The following is an 18,607-nucleotide window of genomic DNA, read 5'->3' as shown; positions in this document are numbered from 1 at the left end:
ACCTGTATATTGTTTTTTTTTTTCAGGACAAATTAGGCTTTTAGCGTTTAATAATTTTGTTTAGTAATCACTTTATTTTCTATGCATTTTAAAGGGAAAAAATAGAAAAAGCACACTATTTCTCCATTTACATCCAGTATTACTTTACAATAAACAGTGCTAACTATAAGTTAAACCCACAAATTTTATTTGCTTATCCATCCTGGTTATTACAACATTTAGATTACAGTGGGATGCAAAAGTTTGGGCAACCTTGTTAATTGTCATGATTTTCCTGTATAAACCGTTGGTTGTTACGATAAAAAATGTCAGTTAAATATATCATATAGGTACAGACTAACCAACAAGCTCATGGTGAACCAGAACTCAGTGGAGTGTGTGAGGGGCTACAATGGTCCAAAAAGGCCCCTTACTAAAATGCATGGAAAACAAAAGTTTGCTTTCTTACAACAGAAAGAATTTGCGATAATTTAAGTTGGAGTGAGCTTGAGATGTCTCCCAGTGCATCACTGCTGAATATATGTAAATTAACCATTGTTGTCCTTAGAAGCCAAACACACCTCCAGAACCGCTGGTTCACCATGAGCTTGTTGATTAGTCTGTACCTCTGGGTTTTTCAAGCCCTACTCCATAGAGCCAAATTAATCCATGCCATCCACTCATGAGGATCAACCAATCCGCCTGTATGCATGTTGGATTATTATGGCTCTGTACTAATTACAAGCTGACACATCATTGCATTCCAGCGGATCTGGAGGTGTGTTTGGCTTCTAAGGACAACAATGGTTAATTTGCATATATTCAGCAGTGATGCACTGGGAGACATTTCGGAGCTTACTCCAACCTGAATTATCGCAAATACTTTCTGTTTTTAAGAAAGCAAACTTTTGTTTTCCATATATCATATAAGAGACACGCATAGTGATATTTGAGAAGTGAAATTAAGTTTATTGGATTTACAGAAAGTGTGCAATAATTGTTTAAACAAAATTAGGCAGGTGCATAGATTTGGGCACCACAAAAAATAAATGAAATCAATATTTAGTAGATCCTCCTTTTGCTGAAATTTCAGCCTCTAAACACTTCCTGTGGGTTCCAATGAGAGTCTGGATTCTGGTTGAAGGTATTTTGGACCATTCCTCTTTACAAAACACCTCTAGTTCATGCAGGTTTGATGGCTTCCGAGCATGGACAGCTCTCTTTAAAGCGGACCCAAACCAAACATTTTTTTTAATTCAAAATATTTAGTTGCGCTACTCTGACACATATAAAGATAAATAAACACTCCTTCAAGCCTATGAGCATTTCAGTGCATGCTTTTCACCCTTCTCTTTTCATAACTAGGGTTATACAGGTGGCAGCCATTAGCAATTCCTCCTTTGCTGGACATCATCTACTCCACCAGTTTGCCAGATTCTGTCCCGACAATATGAAAGGAGGGGAGGGGTTTCACCAATAAATGTAAAATATTTTATATTTGTCATCATGCAGCTGAAAAAAGGCTGCTATTTATCATTATAATTTAGAAAATAGATTTTATTTCTGAAATCTTGTATTTTTTGGGTCCACTTTAACTCACACCACAGATTTTCAATCATATTCAGGTCAGGGGACTGAGATGGCCATTCCAGAACTCTCTGCATGAATGCCTTAGTGGATTGTGAGCAATGTTTAGGGTCATTATGGCCTCAATTCACTAAGCTTATCTCCTGTCTTTAATAACTCTTCTAGAGTTGTTACCATGGTGATAAGGCATGTAGTATTCAGGAAACATTTTACCTCAGGCAAGCCTAAAGTTAACTCTTCTGTCTTTAAATTAACTCTCCAATCCTTAAAATAACTCCAGAGTTAAAGACAGGCTGTTAATTAACTGCGTGTGAAAATAACTACAGAGGAGGTAAATTAACTACAGAGGAGGTAAATTAACTACAGAGGAGGTAACTTAAGGAATGAAGAGGTAAGATAACTCTCTCACGTGTGGAGGTAAGTTTTCTCTTGCCTTATTATCTCCAGCATGGCCTCAATTCACTAAGATCATGCTAGAGATAATAAGGCAAGAGAAAACTTACCTCCACACGTGAGAGAGTTATCTTACCTCTTCATTCCTTAAGTTACCTCTCCTGTAGTTAATTTACCTCCTCTGTAGTTAATTTACCTCCTCTGTAGTTATTTTCACATGCAGCTAATTAACAGCCTGTCTTTAACTCTGGTGTTATTTTAAGGATTGGAGAGTTAATTTAAAGACAGAAGAGTTAACTTTAGGCTTGCCTGAGGTAAAATGTTTCCTGAATACTACATGCCTTATCACCATGGTAACAACTCTAGAAGAGTTATTAAAGACAGGAGATAACTTTAGTGAATTGAGGCCATTGTCTTGTTGAAAGATCCAGCCCCAGCGCAGCTTTAGCTTTATCACCGATTCCTCCAGGAGATTCTGAAGACCATTCAGAATCTCCTGATACTGAGTGCAATCCATGAGTCTCAACTTTGACAAGATTCCCAGTCCCTGCACTGACCACACAGCCCCACAGCATGATGGAACCACCACCATATTTTACTGTAGGTAGCAGGTGTTTTTTTGGAATACTGTGTTCTTTTTCTTCCATGCATAACGCCCCTTGTTATGCCCAAATAACTCAATTTTAGTTTCATCAGTCCACAGCACCTTATTCCAAATGAAGCTGCCTTGTCTAAATGTGCTTCAGCATAACTCAAGCGTCTCTGTTTGTGCTGTGGGCGGAGAAAAGGCTTCCTTTGCATCACTCTCGCATACAGCATCTCCTTGTGTAAAGTGTGCCAATGGTTGAATGATGCACAGTGACTCCATCTGCAGCCAGCAAGATGATGTTGTAGGTTTTTGGTGCTGGTCTGTGGGTTGACTCTGACTGTTCTCACCATGCGTCGTTTCTGTTTATCCAAGATAATTCTTGGCCTGCCACTTCGAGCCTTAACTTGAACTGAGCCTGTGGTCTTCCATTTTCTCAATATGTTCCTAACTGTGGAAACAGACAGCTGAAATCTGTGAGACCGCTTTCTGTATCCTTCCCCTAAACCATGATGATGAACAATCTTTGTCTTCAGGTCATCTGAGAGTTGTTCTGAGACCCCCATGCTGCTACTCTTCGGAAAAAATTAAAAGATGAGGGAAACTTAGTATTGACACCCTTAAATACTCTCTCATAATTGGATTCACCTGTGTATGTAGGTCAGGAGTTACCGAGCTTACCAAGCCAATTTGAGTTCCAATAATTAGTTCTAAAGGTTTTGGAATCGATAAAATGACAACAGTGCCCAAATTTATGTACCTGCCTAATTTTATTTAAACAATTATTGCGCACTTTCTGTAAATCCAATAAACTTCATTTCCCTTCTCAAATATCACTGTGTGTGTGTCTCCTATATGATATATTTAACTGACATTTTTTTATCATTACAACCAATGGTTTATACAGGAAAATCACAACGATTAATAAGGTTGCCCTAGTACAATGTATGGTGACATTATTGTATTTGGAAATACAGGTGTCTTTTTTCAATTTTTTGCTTTCTCATTGTACACTTTCGGTGATTACAAGACCTTATTTGCAAAAAATAATAGTAATATACCCTCATGGCATACATATTTAAAAAGCCAAGTTTCTAAGGTAAAAAATGTAATTGCTTTTAATTCAGTTTGTGACTAAGAGAATACACAAGACATGGACCTCAACCCTAAAACTCTCTAAACTCTATTCTACTACCTATCACAGTAAAAATGTTACCACATATGTGTCTTGTAGTTTTCTACAACTTTCTCAAGTGTGATCATAATATTGAAATTTACTTTTTATGTTTTGAGTTTGTTCTTACCTATTTTTTATGTGGCGTGGATCCAAGCTTTAAAGAGAACCCGAGGTGGGAATTACTTTTACTATTGGGGCACAGAGGCTGGTTGTGCGCATTAAGACCAGCCTCTGTTGCCCCATCGTGTGTCTCCATGTCCCCCCTGCTCGCCGCTATACCCCCCGCATTGCTGGCGACACGCAGCGTGTCGCCAGCTCAATGTTTACCTTGCGCTGTCAGTCAGCGCTGCTCCCCTGCCTCCTCCGCATCGGCGCACCCGCCCGTGTCCCTTCCCTCCCACTGATAGGAGGGAAGTGACGCGGCGGGTGGCGCCGATGCGGAGGAGGCGGGGGAGCGGCGCTGACTGACAGCGCAAGGTAAACATTGAGCTGGCGACACAGCCAGCAATGCGGGGGGTATAGCGGCGAGCAGGGGGGACATGGAGGCACACGATGGGGCAACAGAGGCTGGTCTTAGTGCGCACAACCAGCCTCTGTGCCCCAATAGTAAAAGTAATTCCCACCTCGGGTTCTCTTTAAGACACTCCAAAATGTATTCTACAACTTGTCACGGTTAAAATGATACCACTTGTGCCACATTAAGTAACAAACTGGTGGTGCACTCTCCACAAATACAATGGACGTATATATACGTTGTTTTGTCATGAAGTGGTTAAATCAGGATTTTCGGCCACAAAATCAAATTCCATTTACCCACTGCTCTGTGTTTAATTATGTAGTCTACATCTTGACCCTGCATTGCAAGCATTCCTTTATCATCATAAATGTTTCTGATGTAGTGAATCTTTTCTCAGTCAGCTGGGCTCTATTCTGGTACATTGCCAGGGAGAGGGAATTTTGTTATCTCCCCTCCAACATTCCTGCTCCTCACTGATTGGCTGAAGGCAGTTCAGTGTGACAGCAGGCTGAGAAGGAAATACACCTCACCCCTCGGCAGAAGCTGCTGAAATATGATCTCTGCTGTGCTCACATGTGTTTACAAAGTAAGCTAGATATGACAGTGCTCTATGAGGAAAAAAGAAGAGAGGAAATTACTTTAGGATTGGCTTCATTTAGAGACAATAAAGATAGAAAATGCCTGGAAAAGTTTTCTCTTTAATTACTATATAAAATTCACTGAAATCAAAATGTGGACAGTACAGTACATAGGTCATGTAAGTAGAACAAATATTTATCTACTTATATGTGTTTTTTTCCCCTGGAATAGTGTGGCTTTCCCTGCTGCTTTACGGTGGCCAAACATTCATCAATTTTCTCATTTGATTCCTTGCAGATTTGATTCATCTGCTGGGAATTGATAACGCAAAATGTTAGATTGATCAATTTTTGATTGATTTGATCCATTTTTTATTGATTTTGGATAAAATACGATTTAAAGTTTTGAGGACAGGGTGAAAAATGTTAAACAAATGGGGGTGGGGCAAGGGCAATGGCAGATCAATGGCTTATAGCATCTTACTGCATCAAACAGTGCAACTCTGCAGTTCAATCGATTTCTAACAGATTTCGTGCTGGAATCTATTGGAAATTAATGTGTAGTATATGGGAGGAATCAATTCTTTTCATAAAGCAATCATTCTTTTTGTTACATTGGGTGGAAATCTATATATGGCCAGCACTATTCTAGCACTAGCACTGTGCCACACCCGTCCAATGAATGATTATGAAAATAAGGGGAAATCTTAGTATTCTCATGAGGAGTTGAACGTGTTAAACAGAGCTGTTAGATTAATACTAGGTATTGCAAGTAAAAGCTATATAGGGGAAACGAAAATTATAGTCCATTTTATTATGGAACAAATGTTCGTTTTATGTGTACGTGTATACGTGCATGACGTGTATAGTAAATTTTACAGTTTGTTTTGTGATTGTGGGCCTTTACGTGAGGGTTGGCGAGAGTGTGGGGTGAAAGGACCACTATTGCAACCAAATTCAAATTTAAAATACAGACATATAAAATGTACTTTTCTACCATAGTAAAATGCACTATAAATTACTTTTTTTCCTTTGTTGCTGCCACTTACAGTAGGTATTCAAACCTGACAGATCTTACAGATTTTGGACGACTAATCTGATTCCACATGGGAGGTTCTCAATATTACTTTTTTTTCTTTGCAAAATCACTGCCTGGAAATGATGTTTAGAAAGATGTCAGCCAGCTTCCCTACTCTTTTGCACACTATTTTGTCTGTGGGCGTGAGCAAATGCAGTTTGTAAATAAAGACATAAGTGAGACTCCGCCGTGAAGAGATGGACTAGTCCAAAACCTGTCAGATCTCTCATATTTTTACTACCCACTATAGTGACAGAGACATAAGACAATTGTAATTTATAGTCCATTTTACTCTGGGAGAAATTGTAAAACTTCTTGTGATAGTTGTCTTGTAATGTTAGGGTACAGTTAAATTATCTTATGGTAAAAAGTTAATGTTAAGCACCATGACAATACGCAAGTGTCAGGATGTTAGGAGGATAATGCTTGTGATGGTCCCCAAGCTATGTGGCAGAACATTTATGCGCGTCACCTCATCGCAACTGAGTCAGTGGTTCACCCCCTTTGACACTGCAGGATTGTATTTAGAGCATACAAGGGGGAAAAAACGCTCTGGGAAATACTTACTTCCCGAGGGGGGAAGCGTCTGGATGATAATGAGGCTTCCCCTGTCATCCTCTGTTCCAACAATCCAGTGCTGTGTCCCCCCAGCAGCGGTCAGGTAAATACTTACCTACTGTAATCCTGTGCAGACGCAGTAGCGGCTTCGCATTTTCGCTCAGGTGGAAATAGCCGAGCATGGTCAGGTTTGCTCTACTGCGCAGGCGTGTGCCTATCAGGTTCGACTTTTTCCACCAGCCCCTTCGGAAAGCGGCTACTGTGCCTGGCTGGAGCTGGAGAAGATAAATATTGCTGCACCTACGCAGTGCTTGTCGGGGGAGCCAGTGCTGGATCCTCCAGGCTATCCCTCTTCCGAGGTAAGTACTCCATACTTTTAGTTTTTGTTTATTTACAGTTCCAATTTAATCTGAGTGTAGGGACTCACATCTCCATGAAATCCTCTAATGTAGGCAGAAGCAACTGTCATAAAATCCTTGTTAAAGTGAACCTCCGGACTAAAAAGGTACTCAGCAGAACTGAAAAGGCTTGGTGTTTCTTTAACATCAGAACTTGTTTTTTCTTACCAAAGCATCATTTTTAGCTGCATTTTTAGCTAAGCTCCACCCATCAAAGAAAACTGCCCAGGCTTTTTTTCCCTAATGCTGTGCAAAGCATGGTGGGATTTCCTATGTTGTTGTTCACATTGCTTAGTTAGCAACTGGGAGGGGTGATCAGCACACAGGACAGTTGGAACTGTGTCTCATGCTCCCTGTTACCTCCTTTCAACCAAAAAGATGGCTGCCTCATGAAATCACAAACATTTGCTTGTTCTTTTAAAACAGTGTGGGTAAGAGATTATATTACCTATCTATTTTAATTAATATAACTAATGTAACTTAATGACAGCATGTTTGTTTAGACTGAAGTTCCTCTTTAAAGCCACATACAAAAATAGATAGCAATGATTCTGTTAGTAGTGAAAATCTTTATTATATTTTTACTTTATACAGTACAGTACTTTGTATTTAATATTTTTCTGCAGCTGTTTTTGGGTTGTGGAAGGAATCACCTGAGTTTCCATTAATCCTTATTGGGAAATTTGCTTTGATATAAGAGTGCTTGGATTACAAGCATGTTTCCGGAACCATTCTTGTAAATCAAGGTTACACTGTGTATATTTTTTGTATTGCTAAGTGGTGTTCCGCTTTATATATACTGTATGTGTATTACTAGGCAGCATGTAACTTAAATGCTGGAAATAATCCTACAATAGAAGTGTGAGGGAACTAATCTGTCTGCTATAGGCCTTGCTGTTTAACATTCCAGCCCGCTGCTCATAAAGACTTGTGGCATCATGGATAGATTTGCTCCTTGGTGAATATACACTTCATGATAGCCTTTATCTGCCTGTCTGTTAGGAACTGATTGTGGATGCAGAAGACACTTGGATACGCCTGGAGGGATTGCTGGAAAGCACAGAATACAATGTCACTTTACTATCGGTACTGGATGGAGAACGAAGCGCTGTCACTCACACGGTCTTCACTACAGGTCAGTGTTCCTCCACCACACAAAGAATGTATCATCCTGTGCTTGTGCTACAGAGCTGGGAGGGAACAGGCCGCTCCCTGAGGTGTAGCAGGGGGTGGCATTGTCACGTGTGCAGTTTATACAGATTATGGCAGGTTGCATGATAATGAATGTGGGGTGATGGGGGAGATTGATCTCACTCTCTGTTATCAGATTAATTATGACATGCGTAGATAGATAGATAGATAGATAGATAGATAGATAGATAGATAGATAGATGGACTGACTTTCTTAGGGCTCTCTTCCACTCTGAAATGCAGTCCACTACTGTTATTGAGCTTTTATATGAAAAGTATAAAAAGTTAAATCGCAGACAAAACATGTTAGAACAATTGCACTTGGGACAAAATCGCTCCACAATCATGTCATACTCATGTCATTGGAAACTGTCACTGCCATTTCCATTGGTTTCAACTGTATCCTGCATTTTACGATCCATTAGCAAAGGCATGGGCACCACTAGCATAATAGCGAGGCACGCCCCCCGGGTCTCACTTTACAGGGGGTCTCACTGTCCTGCTGGTGGCCTGCCCTGTGCTCCACAGCACGGCCCCCTATCCTAGCTTACATGACCCAATCCAGCACTGACTCTGGCCACTTTCTCCTGTCGCCGGCATTGTGTCCTCTGTCACCATGGTGACCTCCGGAGCAGCGGGTGTCTCTCATGACGTCAGAGGTGCCGACTGGAAGTAACCATGGTGGTAGGACATGAAGCTGCTCCTGAGGGGGGGGGGGGGGGGGGCACAAATGACGGGCTGCTTGGGGCCACAGAAACCTCAGCTGCACCCTTGCCAATCGGAGTTGGATCAAAAAACACAGGGTCGTGGGAAAGGGCCCATTCACACCAGGGAGATTAGCTGGTATTTGTCCAGTGATTTTTCCTCATTAAATAGCAGCAAAATCACCCGCGCAAAACTGTAGTGCTAAATGCTACCGGTTTGCGCTTTTAAGTGTGAATGGGCCGTAAAATGGAACAAAATCCTTCAGGTCTGAATGAACTACTACAATTTTTTTTTTAAACTTAAAAGGACCCTGAGCAGAGGAGGAAATTTAAAAGCTGGACTTATATAGCCCGCAAGGTCCCCCGGCATCCTCCTGGCTCCTTTCCTGACCCCGCTGCCGACTCCAGTAATCCAGCGACTTCGGTTCTCGTCGCGCATGCTCTTGGCACCCACACTGTGCATCATCACGCAGCCGCATATGCGACCCTGGACTCTTAAATAGGAACATGTCTGAAAGGTCCAGCGCGGTGGCGTAGTGGTTAGCTCTCTCGCCTTGCAGCACTGGGTCCCTGGTTTGAATCCCAGGCAGGGCACTATCTGCAAAGAGTTTGTATGTTCTCTCCGTGTCTGCGTGGGTTTCCTCTGGGAACTCTGGTTTGCTCCCACATTCCAAAAACATATGGATAAGTTCATTGGCTCCCCCTAAAATTGGCCCTAGACTACAGTACTTACACTACATAATATATATATATGGCAATGGTAGGGATTAGATTGTGAGCTCCTTTGATGGGACAGTTAGTGACAAGATATATATATACACACTGTACAGCGCTGCGTAATATGTTGGCGCTATATAAATACTAAATAATAATAATAAATGTCCATCAACATGTCCATTTCCTGGTGTGGTCCGTTCCATAAAACTGACCATTTTTTACTGTTGTTTGACCCCAGTCTAAATGTATTTCACATTCTGCCATAACCAGTACCTGAGTCTATCTTCATAATGTGTGTGAATCTTGCACAGCCACAGGCCGGGCCCTTTTCCATGTGCAAACGCAAATGCATTTTTCCACTTTCTTTTTCCACTTGCTGTGATTGTGATGTGAACCATCAGGAGTGAAACACGATCGCACCAATAATCGTGCAGCACGACGATTGCGAAAAATCAAAACGCGCTAATGTAAAAGTGCATCACGATTTACATGGAAATCACGTTGCACTAGTGATCGCCAAAATGCTAGAAAAGGGGCCTAACAGAATGGAAGGGAATTGTCAGCCATTCAGAGTTGTGGTCTACCCTCTAACACAGGGGTCTCAAACTCGCGGCCCGCGGGCCATTTGCGGCCCTCCTTGCAATATTTTGTGGCCCGCGCTGGCAAAAGCTTACTTATAGTTCGCTTCAGTGCTTCCAAGTAATCCGACACATTCCCGCTGCTAAACGAGGGCTGCAGAGCCCCCAAATCGCCTGGGGGCAATCCGCCGGCATTTCCTGGAAGGAGCAGAGCTTTTAGCTTCAGCTCTGCCCCTCCTGACGTCAATCGCGGCGCATCGCCGCCTCTGCCCACCCCTCTCTGTGAAAGAAGAGTGAGAGCTCTGCCCCTTCCAGGAAATGACGGCGGATTGCCCCCCGGGCGATTTGGGGGCTCTGCAGCCCTCGTTTTGCGGCGGGGACGCGGCGGATTACTTGTTATGGGAGCACTGAAGCGAACTATAAGGTAAAATAGGCAAAATAGTTCGCTTCAGTGTGAATTTGATTTTGAAATAAAAATCAATGCAAGGGACGGGGGGAGCGTGGGGGGGGGGGGGTACGGGAGCTGCTGATTGATTGATTCCTTTATGCGGCCCAGCCTCATCCTGACTTTGCCTCCTGCGGCAGGTAAATTGAGTTTGAGACCCCTGCTCTAACACCTTGAGATTACAGGATTCAATTACAGGAAAGGGCAGCTTAATTACAGGTGAGAGCAGCAGAATGATCAGCTCATCATCATGCTGCTTCTCTGGCAGTGTCCAATCTGCAGGCGGGGGAGAGGACTTGTCCAGGCTGTAGCACACAACTGCAGAGGTATGAGGTAGGAATGAGTGGACATGGAGATGGTTACACTGGTTTAGTTGTGTGCTGCTGGGCCAATCCGAATGGTTGCACTGAGTCAAAGTACCCATTTTTTTCACAAGTAAGTTTTATGACTGTAGGTTGTCTTATATCTTCTCAGGAGGAAGAGTGTTTGCCTATCCCCAGGACTGTGCGCAACACCTACTGAACGGAGACACCCAGAGTGGAGTATACACCATCTATATCAATGGCGATCAGAGTCTCAGTGTGCCTGTGTTCTGTGACATGAGCACTGATGGAGGAGGCTGGATTGTGAGTACTGTGACCAATCGGAGCAGAGTTTCCCCGCGGAATTGCTAGCACTGAGGCGGATTTTGAAATAGCAGAAAAATCCCAATAATTCTGATAAAAGTGCTGATAAGTTTAAAACCTTTTTTTTATAGTGACTGGCCCTTCTGTATATACTGTTATTTTTAGGCATACATGCCAATCGGGCACCACGGAAATAGCCGCTAGAAGAATATTGGTAAAATTACCAATAATTACCGGTAATTCTGATAATAATAAAATAACAGTAAATTGTACATATAATTTATTACTGCTAATAGTAAGGTTACTATTCTCACACAAGCCCTCCCTCTACCGATACCTAACTCTAACCGAACTGCCTCCAACCGAACCCTAATCAATGCCCCTACTGATATCTAAACCTAACCGAACCGTTTATTGATAAAACAGGAGACAGGCGGCACCTTCATACTGTCTCACTGGTTGTGGACCAGCATACAAGCGCAACATTTTATCGGGGTTGCCATTGCTTTGGCCCCGTATGTACGTTTTATTGAATTTTACTTCTCTCTTTTATAGCTTATGCTATGTTTTACCAATAAACGGTTTACACTTAGATCTGCCATTTATTTGCATGTTTTGTCGATTTTGGCCTTCGGGACGATATGCCTGAACTAAAATAAGGATTGTTGGAAGTTTGGATCCTGGTCATTTCTTGGTCTCCTTTAGCACTGGATGCGAGACATACAACCTTATAACATGGGATGTCAGCAGTTGGCAAGCTCCTTCTAATCCTCTGGTTGATGGTCTACCACTTGGCTTTATAAGCCTGGATGACCACTATGGTGAAATATAGTTGATTGTGAAACAGTGGATTCACTTATGATCTGCGCTGACTTTTAATAGATCCCTAACCAATGCCGCCACTGATACCTAACCCTAAGGGCCGTTTCCACTAGGAGCGGTGCGATGCCGCAGGTGTCCTGAAACACATGCAAAGCAATGGAAGAGTTTCCATTGCGTGCATGTGGTACGGAGCGATCCGAGAATCTGCAGCATGCTGCAGATTCTCGCACGGCCACATCCGCCCACAGCCGCGTCCCATCTCCTCCAATACACTTCTGCATCGGGAGATGCGGAAGTGATGCGATGCGGCTAGGGATGGTCAGTGAGATGCAGGTAGTTCAAATTTGATTCAGGATTAACCAAATGTTGTATTCAAATTTACACAGCTTGAAAATGGACCAATCAAATCCCACCAAGGTTGAATTCAATTTGTCCATTTTCAAGTTGCATAAATTTGCATACAAAATGTGCATAATCCTGCAGCAACTATTTAGAATTGTTTGCATCTCAATTACCATCCCTACTTGTGAATGAGGAAAGGTTAATAATCCTCTCAGGATGTAATTGTTGTCTGTATACCCATTGGGGAGTGAAGCTCTCACTTCCTATTCCTGGGACAGCTGGCATATGGACAAGTCATCAGATATCCTACAATGTCCTGCTCTCATTTAGAAAGGAGGAGAAATGTTTCTAACAGGAGTACGGACAGCAGGAAAAGTATTACAGTAAGTGTACGATCACATCATCCGCGATTCCTTGATTTATGGTAGTTATAATCACTAAACAACATACTGTAGTGATTAAGCAATGGCTGTGTTCACATGTGGGCACTGCAACCACAGTGTATCACTTTCTGTCCTTACAATGGGAGTTAAGCTGTCAGCTACCAGACACAAAGTGGTGACATGGTGCAGTGCCTTGCTATCTGCGCTTTACCTGAGGACTGTGATTCAATACTTGCCCGTAGAGAACACATTTTTGTTTAAGTCGGGCATTCATGTAATAAAGACGCCGGGAATTTTGGGCGTAGAGCAAAGTGGAAGAAACGCTCATTCTGCTCCTGCAAAAGTCCCGGCGGCATTAATTACTGTTCCCCCTCTATTCACATCACACATGGGGCTTGATTCATAAAGCAGCGCGGCTTATTGACCCATAGTGCAGTCTATGCACACCTTACATAGCAGTGCGCGCTGCCATGTAAGGAATGTGCTTTCTTTAGTTAGGCGCATTGCAATGCGCAAAACAATGCGTGTAACAAACTGCGGGTGGCCCTGCTTCTGTGAAGTATCACTACCGCAATGTTTCTGTGAAGTATCGCTATACCTCTCTCGCGGCCGCTACTGTATTAATTTACATTGCTATGTAAATTAATACAGTAGCGGCCCCAAGTAAAGTATCACGGTAGTGATACTTCACAGAAGCAGGGCTACCCGCAGTTAATGTTACGCACATTGCTTTGCGCATTGCAATGCGTGTAACTAAGGAAGGCACACTCCTTACAAGGCAGCGCACACTGCTATGTAAGGTGTGCATAGGGCGCACTATGGGTCATGCTTGATGAATCAAGCCCATAGTGCCGCCAAATTTCCATAACCCTTTTTGCCTGTCTCGCTAAGTTGAACATCATCAACAGGAAACCTATGGTAGGGGATTGCTCTGTAATGCCATAGCAGTCTCTCCAGTTAGGGAAGGATGGACTCAGTGGGGGCTTTTAGATAAGGTGAAAGCCGTCACTTTACTGGTTATAGAAAATGTTCACATTACAATGAGTGCCAGTCACCCACTGATCCATTGAAACAATCAGGCAATTTGCATGGCGGGAGACCATTACTTTTCTATGCATAATGAGGCCACGTGATATATTTTAATTATATAGCAATCCATTAGGCCTAACAATTTAATATTCTTTTTGATTTATGAAAAATGCAGTTGAATATGAGTTTGTATTGTGCCTCTAAATCGCATTAGGGATGTGATACTTGCAATCTGGTACCTGTTATAGGCCACATGAATGCAAGCTTCTGTATAAAGATACCACCCTAAACACCTTAATAATGACATCTGGTTGTGGTGTAGCAATGACAATTGTGGCTGTTTGAGCCTCTAACGCGGGCTCATGTGGTCCTTAAATAGTTCATAATTAAGTAGCCTATGTCAGAACAAGTTATCAGATTTAAGTGGCCTGGTGATGCACTTCGATTCAAGATACTAGTATTGTTACTTGGCAGTGACCTCCCTCTCAGATGTCCAAATTAAGTGACCTAGTGACCCCTAGTGACCCCTCAGCACAGTACAGAGCAGCGGAAGCATGTCTCCCATGTCCCTGAGCCACTCCCTCCTCCGACAGCATGCCTTCTGTGGCACTGCATATCACTGCTTCCCATCAGCATGTGGTGCCCCCCTCACACGCCAGCAGCTCACAAGAGCACTGACACTCTAAGAAACCATGGAGATGGAGATGCCAGAGGAAAGACGCTGGGCAGGTGAGTTGACACCTTCCACTTTACTGCACCCTCTATTTGTGAAGGACCCTGCCCCACCTTTCCCTTGCACCTAAGTTGCCCACCTGTTGAAATCGGCCTGCTACTGACACCTGACATAATAATAGCTCCATCTCCACTACCACCTCACCAATCGTGTTTCTTGAATGTAGTCAGCACATCTTAAACCAGAAAGTACTGCTGGGTACTGGGCTTCCACTGGACATATACAGGGCTCAGTGGGTAAAAGAAAAAGTCAGTTGTAGTATAGTGCTTGATATACAGAGAGCCTTATTGTCACTCCCAACAAACCCCTGTATGTCTCTTGTTATCCAGTCTGCAAAGGGTTTAAGCTATACATGCTTCGGGGAGGTCTGTCGTGGAAAAAATTTAAAGTTTTTACAAAAGTGCACACAGTTTAGATTAAGACATCACGACTTGCTAGTCCCATACTCTATATGAGCTGTATGAGCTCTGTATGAGCTGAAATAGTGATAACTGCACAATGATGATAAGCAGTTCTTTTCAAACAGGTACCGTGTTTCCCCGAAAATAAGACAGTGTTTTATATTAATTTTTGCTCCAAATGTACTAGGGCTTATTTTCAAGGGATGTCTTATATTTCTATGAACACACAAGCTCCTCTGCTATGTGTGTTCCCCACTGTGCCGCCTCTCCCACTGCTGGTTCCAACCTCTTGTGTGTCCCCCTTGTACCTTTAGTGTCCTTATGTTGTCCCCTTCTGTACCCATGTGCTCTATCCCCTAAACTCCTGTGTCCCACAGACACCTGTAACGCTATGTCCTCCTGGTGTCTCCTGCGTCCTCCCATGTCCCCCTGCATCCTCCTCTTACCCCTAGCTCCATGTTGGGCTTTCCCCCGTGTCTTTGGATGTCCCCCTAATCCTTTTCTTACCCCCATCTCCATGCCACTGTTTCCCCGCTCTTCAGCCTGTGGGGAAGGAGTACAGCAACTTGTGTTTCTACTGGAGCCGATGCTCTCATATGCGGGACCATAACTCTGTTATTGGGCCGATCACTGCACTTGTTGAGTAGCAGCGAGTGTAGTGATTGGGCCAATTATTATTATTATTATTATTATTATTTAGTATTTATATAGCGCCGACATATTACGCAGCGCTGTACAGTATATATATATATATCTTGTCACTAACTGTCCCTCAAAGGAGCTCACAATCTAATCCCTACCATTGCCATATGTCTATATTATGTAGTGTAAGTACTGTAGTCTAGGGCCAATTTTTTAGGGGGAGCCAATTAACTTATCTGTATGTTTTTGGAATGTGGGAGGAAACCGGAGTGCCCGGAGGAAACCCACGCAGACATGGAGAGAACATACAAACTCTTTGCAGATAGTGCCCTGGCTGGGATTCGAACCAGGGACCCAGCGCTGCAAGGCAAGAGAGCTAACCACTACGCCACCGTGCTGCCCAGAGCCTTGGTCCTAGAAAACAAGATAAAAGAGGAGCGCTCTATGGTGCATTAACGTTTTATTGTAGATAAAAAAAGGAATAAAATTGCATTTACAAGATGCAAATGCTTTCAAAGCATGTCTCCCATATAGGGTGGTTAGAAATCCCTCCTCCTCTCTCCTCCTTCCGAATCCTGTAGCTGTATGAAGGCGTAAGTACGCTGAAATGCGTCATGATGCTGCAGGCACTGTGAATGAGGTCCTTTCCACTCCACCCCACCCAGATGGTCTGATATACTGTACACCTGAACACCCTTGCTATTGGCCACAGCTACGGGATTCGGAAGGAGGAGAGACGAGAAGGGATTTCTAACCACCCTATATGGGAGACATGCTTTGAAAGCATTTGCATCTTGTAAGTGCAATTTTATTCCTTTTTTATCTACAATAAAACGTTACTGCACCATAGAGCGCTCCTCTTTTATCTTGTTTTCTAGTAGACTTTTCCCATGAGTTCGGGAGCTTGCTATTTGGTGTCATCTATAGGAGTATCATCTCCTGGATCCTTTACCTTGTTGGAGTGCTGTTTTATTTTGGAAATTGACAGAGCCTTGGTCCTGCCCGTGAGACCATTGGCTCCAGAAGTAACACAAGTTGCCATACTTTATCCCCTTACTGCAGCTAGGGCTTAATTTCGGGGTAGTGCTTATATTTCGAGCATGCTTGAAGTTGATGCTAGGGCTTACTTTAAGGGGAAGTCTTGACTTCAGGGCAAGAGGGGTATAAGCACCAACAGTAGATCATTTACCATCATAATCACTATGTCTTGGTCATGTCAGGAGAACTCATGGAGAAGCATGTGATTTGTGCGATCAGCTAATAGATTTGCCAAGCTCTGATTTGCTGTGATCACATACTGCTTGGGCACATACCCTGTACATACTGGAATTCATATTGATATGTCAGTTTATACATACACACACCTCATTAATGCAATTAATAATTTCTAGCTCACGTATGCTGTAGGAAAACAGATAATGCACTATGGATTGTGAGCATAGTTTTTATCTGGGCAGATCTTGCATTTGAGCTTTCTATTAATACTTCTGCATCCATCTTTAGGTGTTCCAGAGACGTCAGAACGGACTGACAGACTTCTTCCGTAAGTGGTCTGACTACCGAGTGGGCTTTGGGAACCTGGAAGATGAGTTTTGGCTTGGTGAGTCAGTTATAGCGGGAAATTCTAACGACAGTACTTCCTGTGACTTGTATGTGTACAAATGCTTATGTAAAGTCCAACAATTTCTGTACTGGAAGAAACATTACATTAGGGTAACTTTATTAAAGTGTACCCGAGGGGATATGTGACATGATGATAAACATGTATGTACATCCATGTAAGTACAAAACATATTAATAACTTTTACTTGATTTATTTTGCTGCCTGAAAGGGTGAATTTCCAGCCATAGGAGTGAGAGCTCCTGTCTTGTCTTTGTCTGAGATATAATTAACATCACTGATAAAGAAATTACAGCCATAAAAGTTTTCCAGGCAGAATACAACTTTTGAGAGCAGAGGGAGATAGAATACATGAACTAATTTTTAAATATAAAAGAAAACCATGGGATACAGTACTTTAAAAAGTCATTTTTAGCAGGGTAAATATAATTTTCACCTCTGGTACACTTTAAGGATCTCTGGAGATGGAGAACACCTGGACTAAACTTTTGTTACATTTGCTACTAGGTGAAATAAGTTTCCAACCCTTTGTACGAAGGAGCAGCCAGGATCATTTGTAAAACTAAAGAGTTCTCCAAGTGTAAAATACACAACCTGTCATGTCAGGCTCTATCCTGATGCTGCGGGGGGGGGTTCTCGGGGTTAATAACTCATCTGATCGCCTGTAATTCATTAGACACATGAAGCTCTGCCCTCCTCCTGAGCAAGACAGTTGCTGCCATTTTTCTGAAGTTTTCCAAAGCTCTGTGGCTACTCCCACCTCCATTGCTACAGCCCGTCCCCAGCCAGGCAGCTGTCAATTAGACTGGAGCTGCTGAGCTGGGGGCAGGCCATAGCAACGCAGGTGGGGGTGGCCAGACCTTTGAAAGATTTTTGGGGAAAAAAAGCATTACAAGCAGCTTTTCTGAGAGGGACGACAGACCATCCCCTGTCTTAATGAATTAAAGGCAATCAGGTAAGTTATTAACCCTGAGACTCCTCTGATCCTGGCAGCATGAAGACAGAGCCTAATATGAAAGGTTGTGTCTTTTACACTGAAAGCGGACCCAAACTCTTGCATAACACGCAATGAAAAGTCTTTATCACACATGTAGCTGCTAAAGAATTCACTGCTCTTTGTTCTGTTTCAAAGACTTGATCAGAGTGTCTAAGTAGCTCTTATCAGAAACTGTGAATAGACTTCAGGAGAGCTCTGCTGAGATAGCCCAGGCATACAATAACACTGAAACTTAACCCTTTCAGTGCTTCTGGCAAAAGTAAAACCAAGTAAAATTTCGGGACTTTTTTTAGAATTTCCATACATTTCAATGAAGACCTTTTTTTTCCAAAAAGGTTATCTTGCTGTGGCTAATTTAGTTCTTGCCGCTGGAGCCTGCATATAAAACTTAATTCAGAGCTAATAACTTACTAATCTTCCAACAATCCCTATGGGCTTGATTCACAAAGCCGTGCTAACTGTTTAGCACAGGTGTGCTACACAGTTAGCACGTGAAGTGCCGTTCGCGGACTTTTGCGCTCAAAG

At 42.7% G+C, this 18,607-nt stretch overlaps 1 protein-coding gene across 4 annotated transcripts in view; it reads left to right on the top strand.

Annotated features, from left to right (window-relative positions):
- LOC137520978 (tenascin-R-like) overlaps positions 1-18,607 on the top strand; it is a 1,044,586-nt gene that overhangs the window by 974,818 nt on the left and 51,161 nt on the right. For all 4 annotated transcript variants that reach the window (XM_068239622.1, XM_068239621.1, XM_068239625.1 and 1 more), the window contains 3 exons: positions 7,854-7,986; positions 10,961-11,112; positions 16,968-17,064. In XM_068239622.1, the coding sequence (XP_068095723.1) occupies positions 7,854-7,986; positions 10,961-11,112; positions 16,968-17,064 (382 nt within the window). The remainder of the gene's footprint in view (positions 1-7,853; positions 7,987-10,960; positions 11,113-16,967; positions 17,065-18,607) is intronic.

This window comes from Hyperolius riggenbachi, chromosome 6 (genome assembly GCF_040937935.1).
Source record: "Hyperolius riggenbachi isolate aHypRig1 chromosome 6, aHypRig1.pri, whole genome shotgun sequence".
Classification (NCBI taxonomy): Eukaryota; Metazoa; Chordata; class Amphibia; order Anura; family Hyperoliidae; genus Hyperolius; species Hyperolius riggenbachi.
Note: the sequence above shows the minus strand (reverse complement) of the source record. Positions and strands in the feature narration are given on the sequence as shown.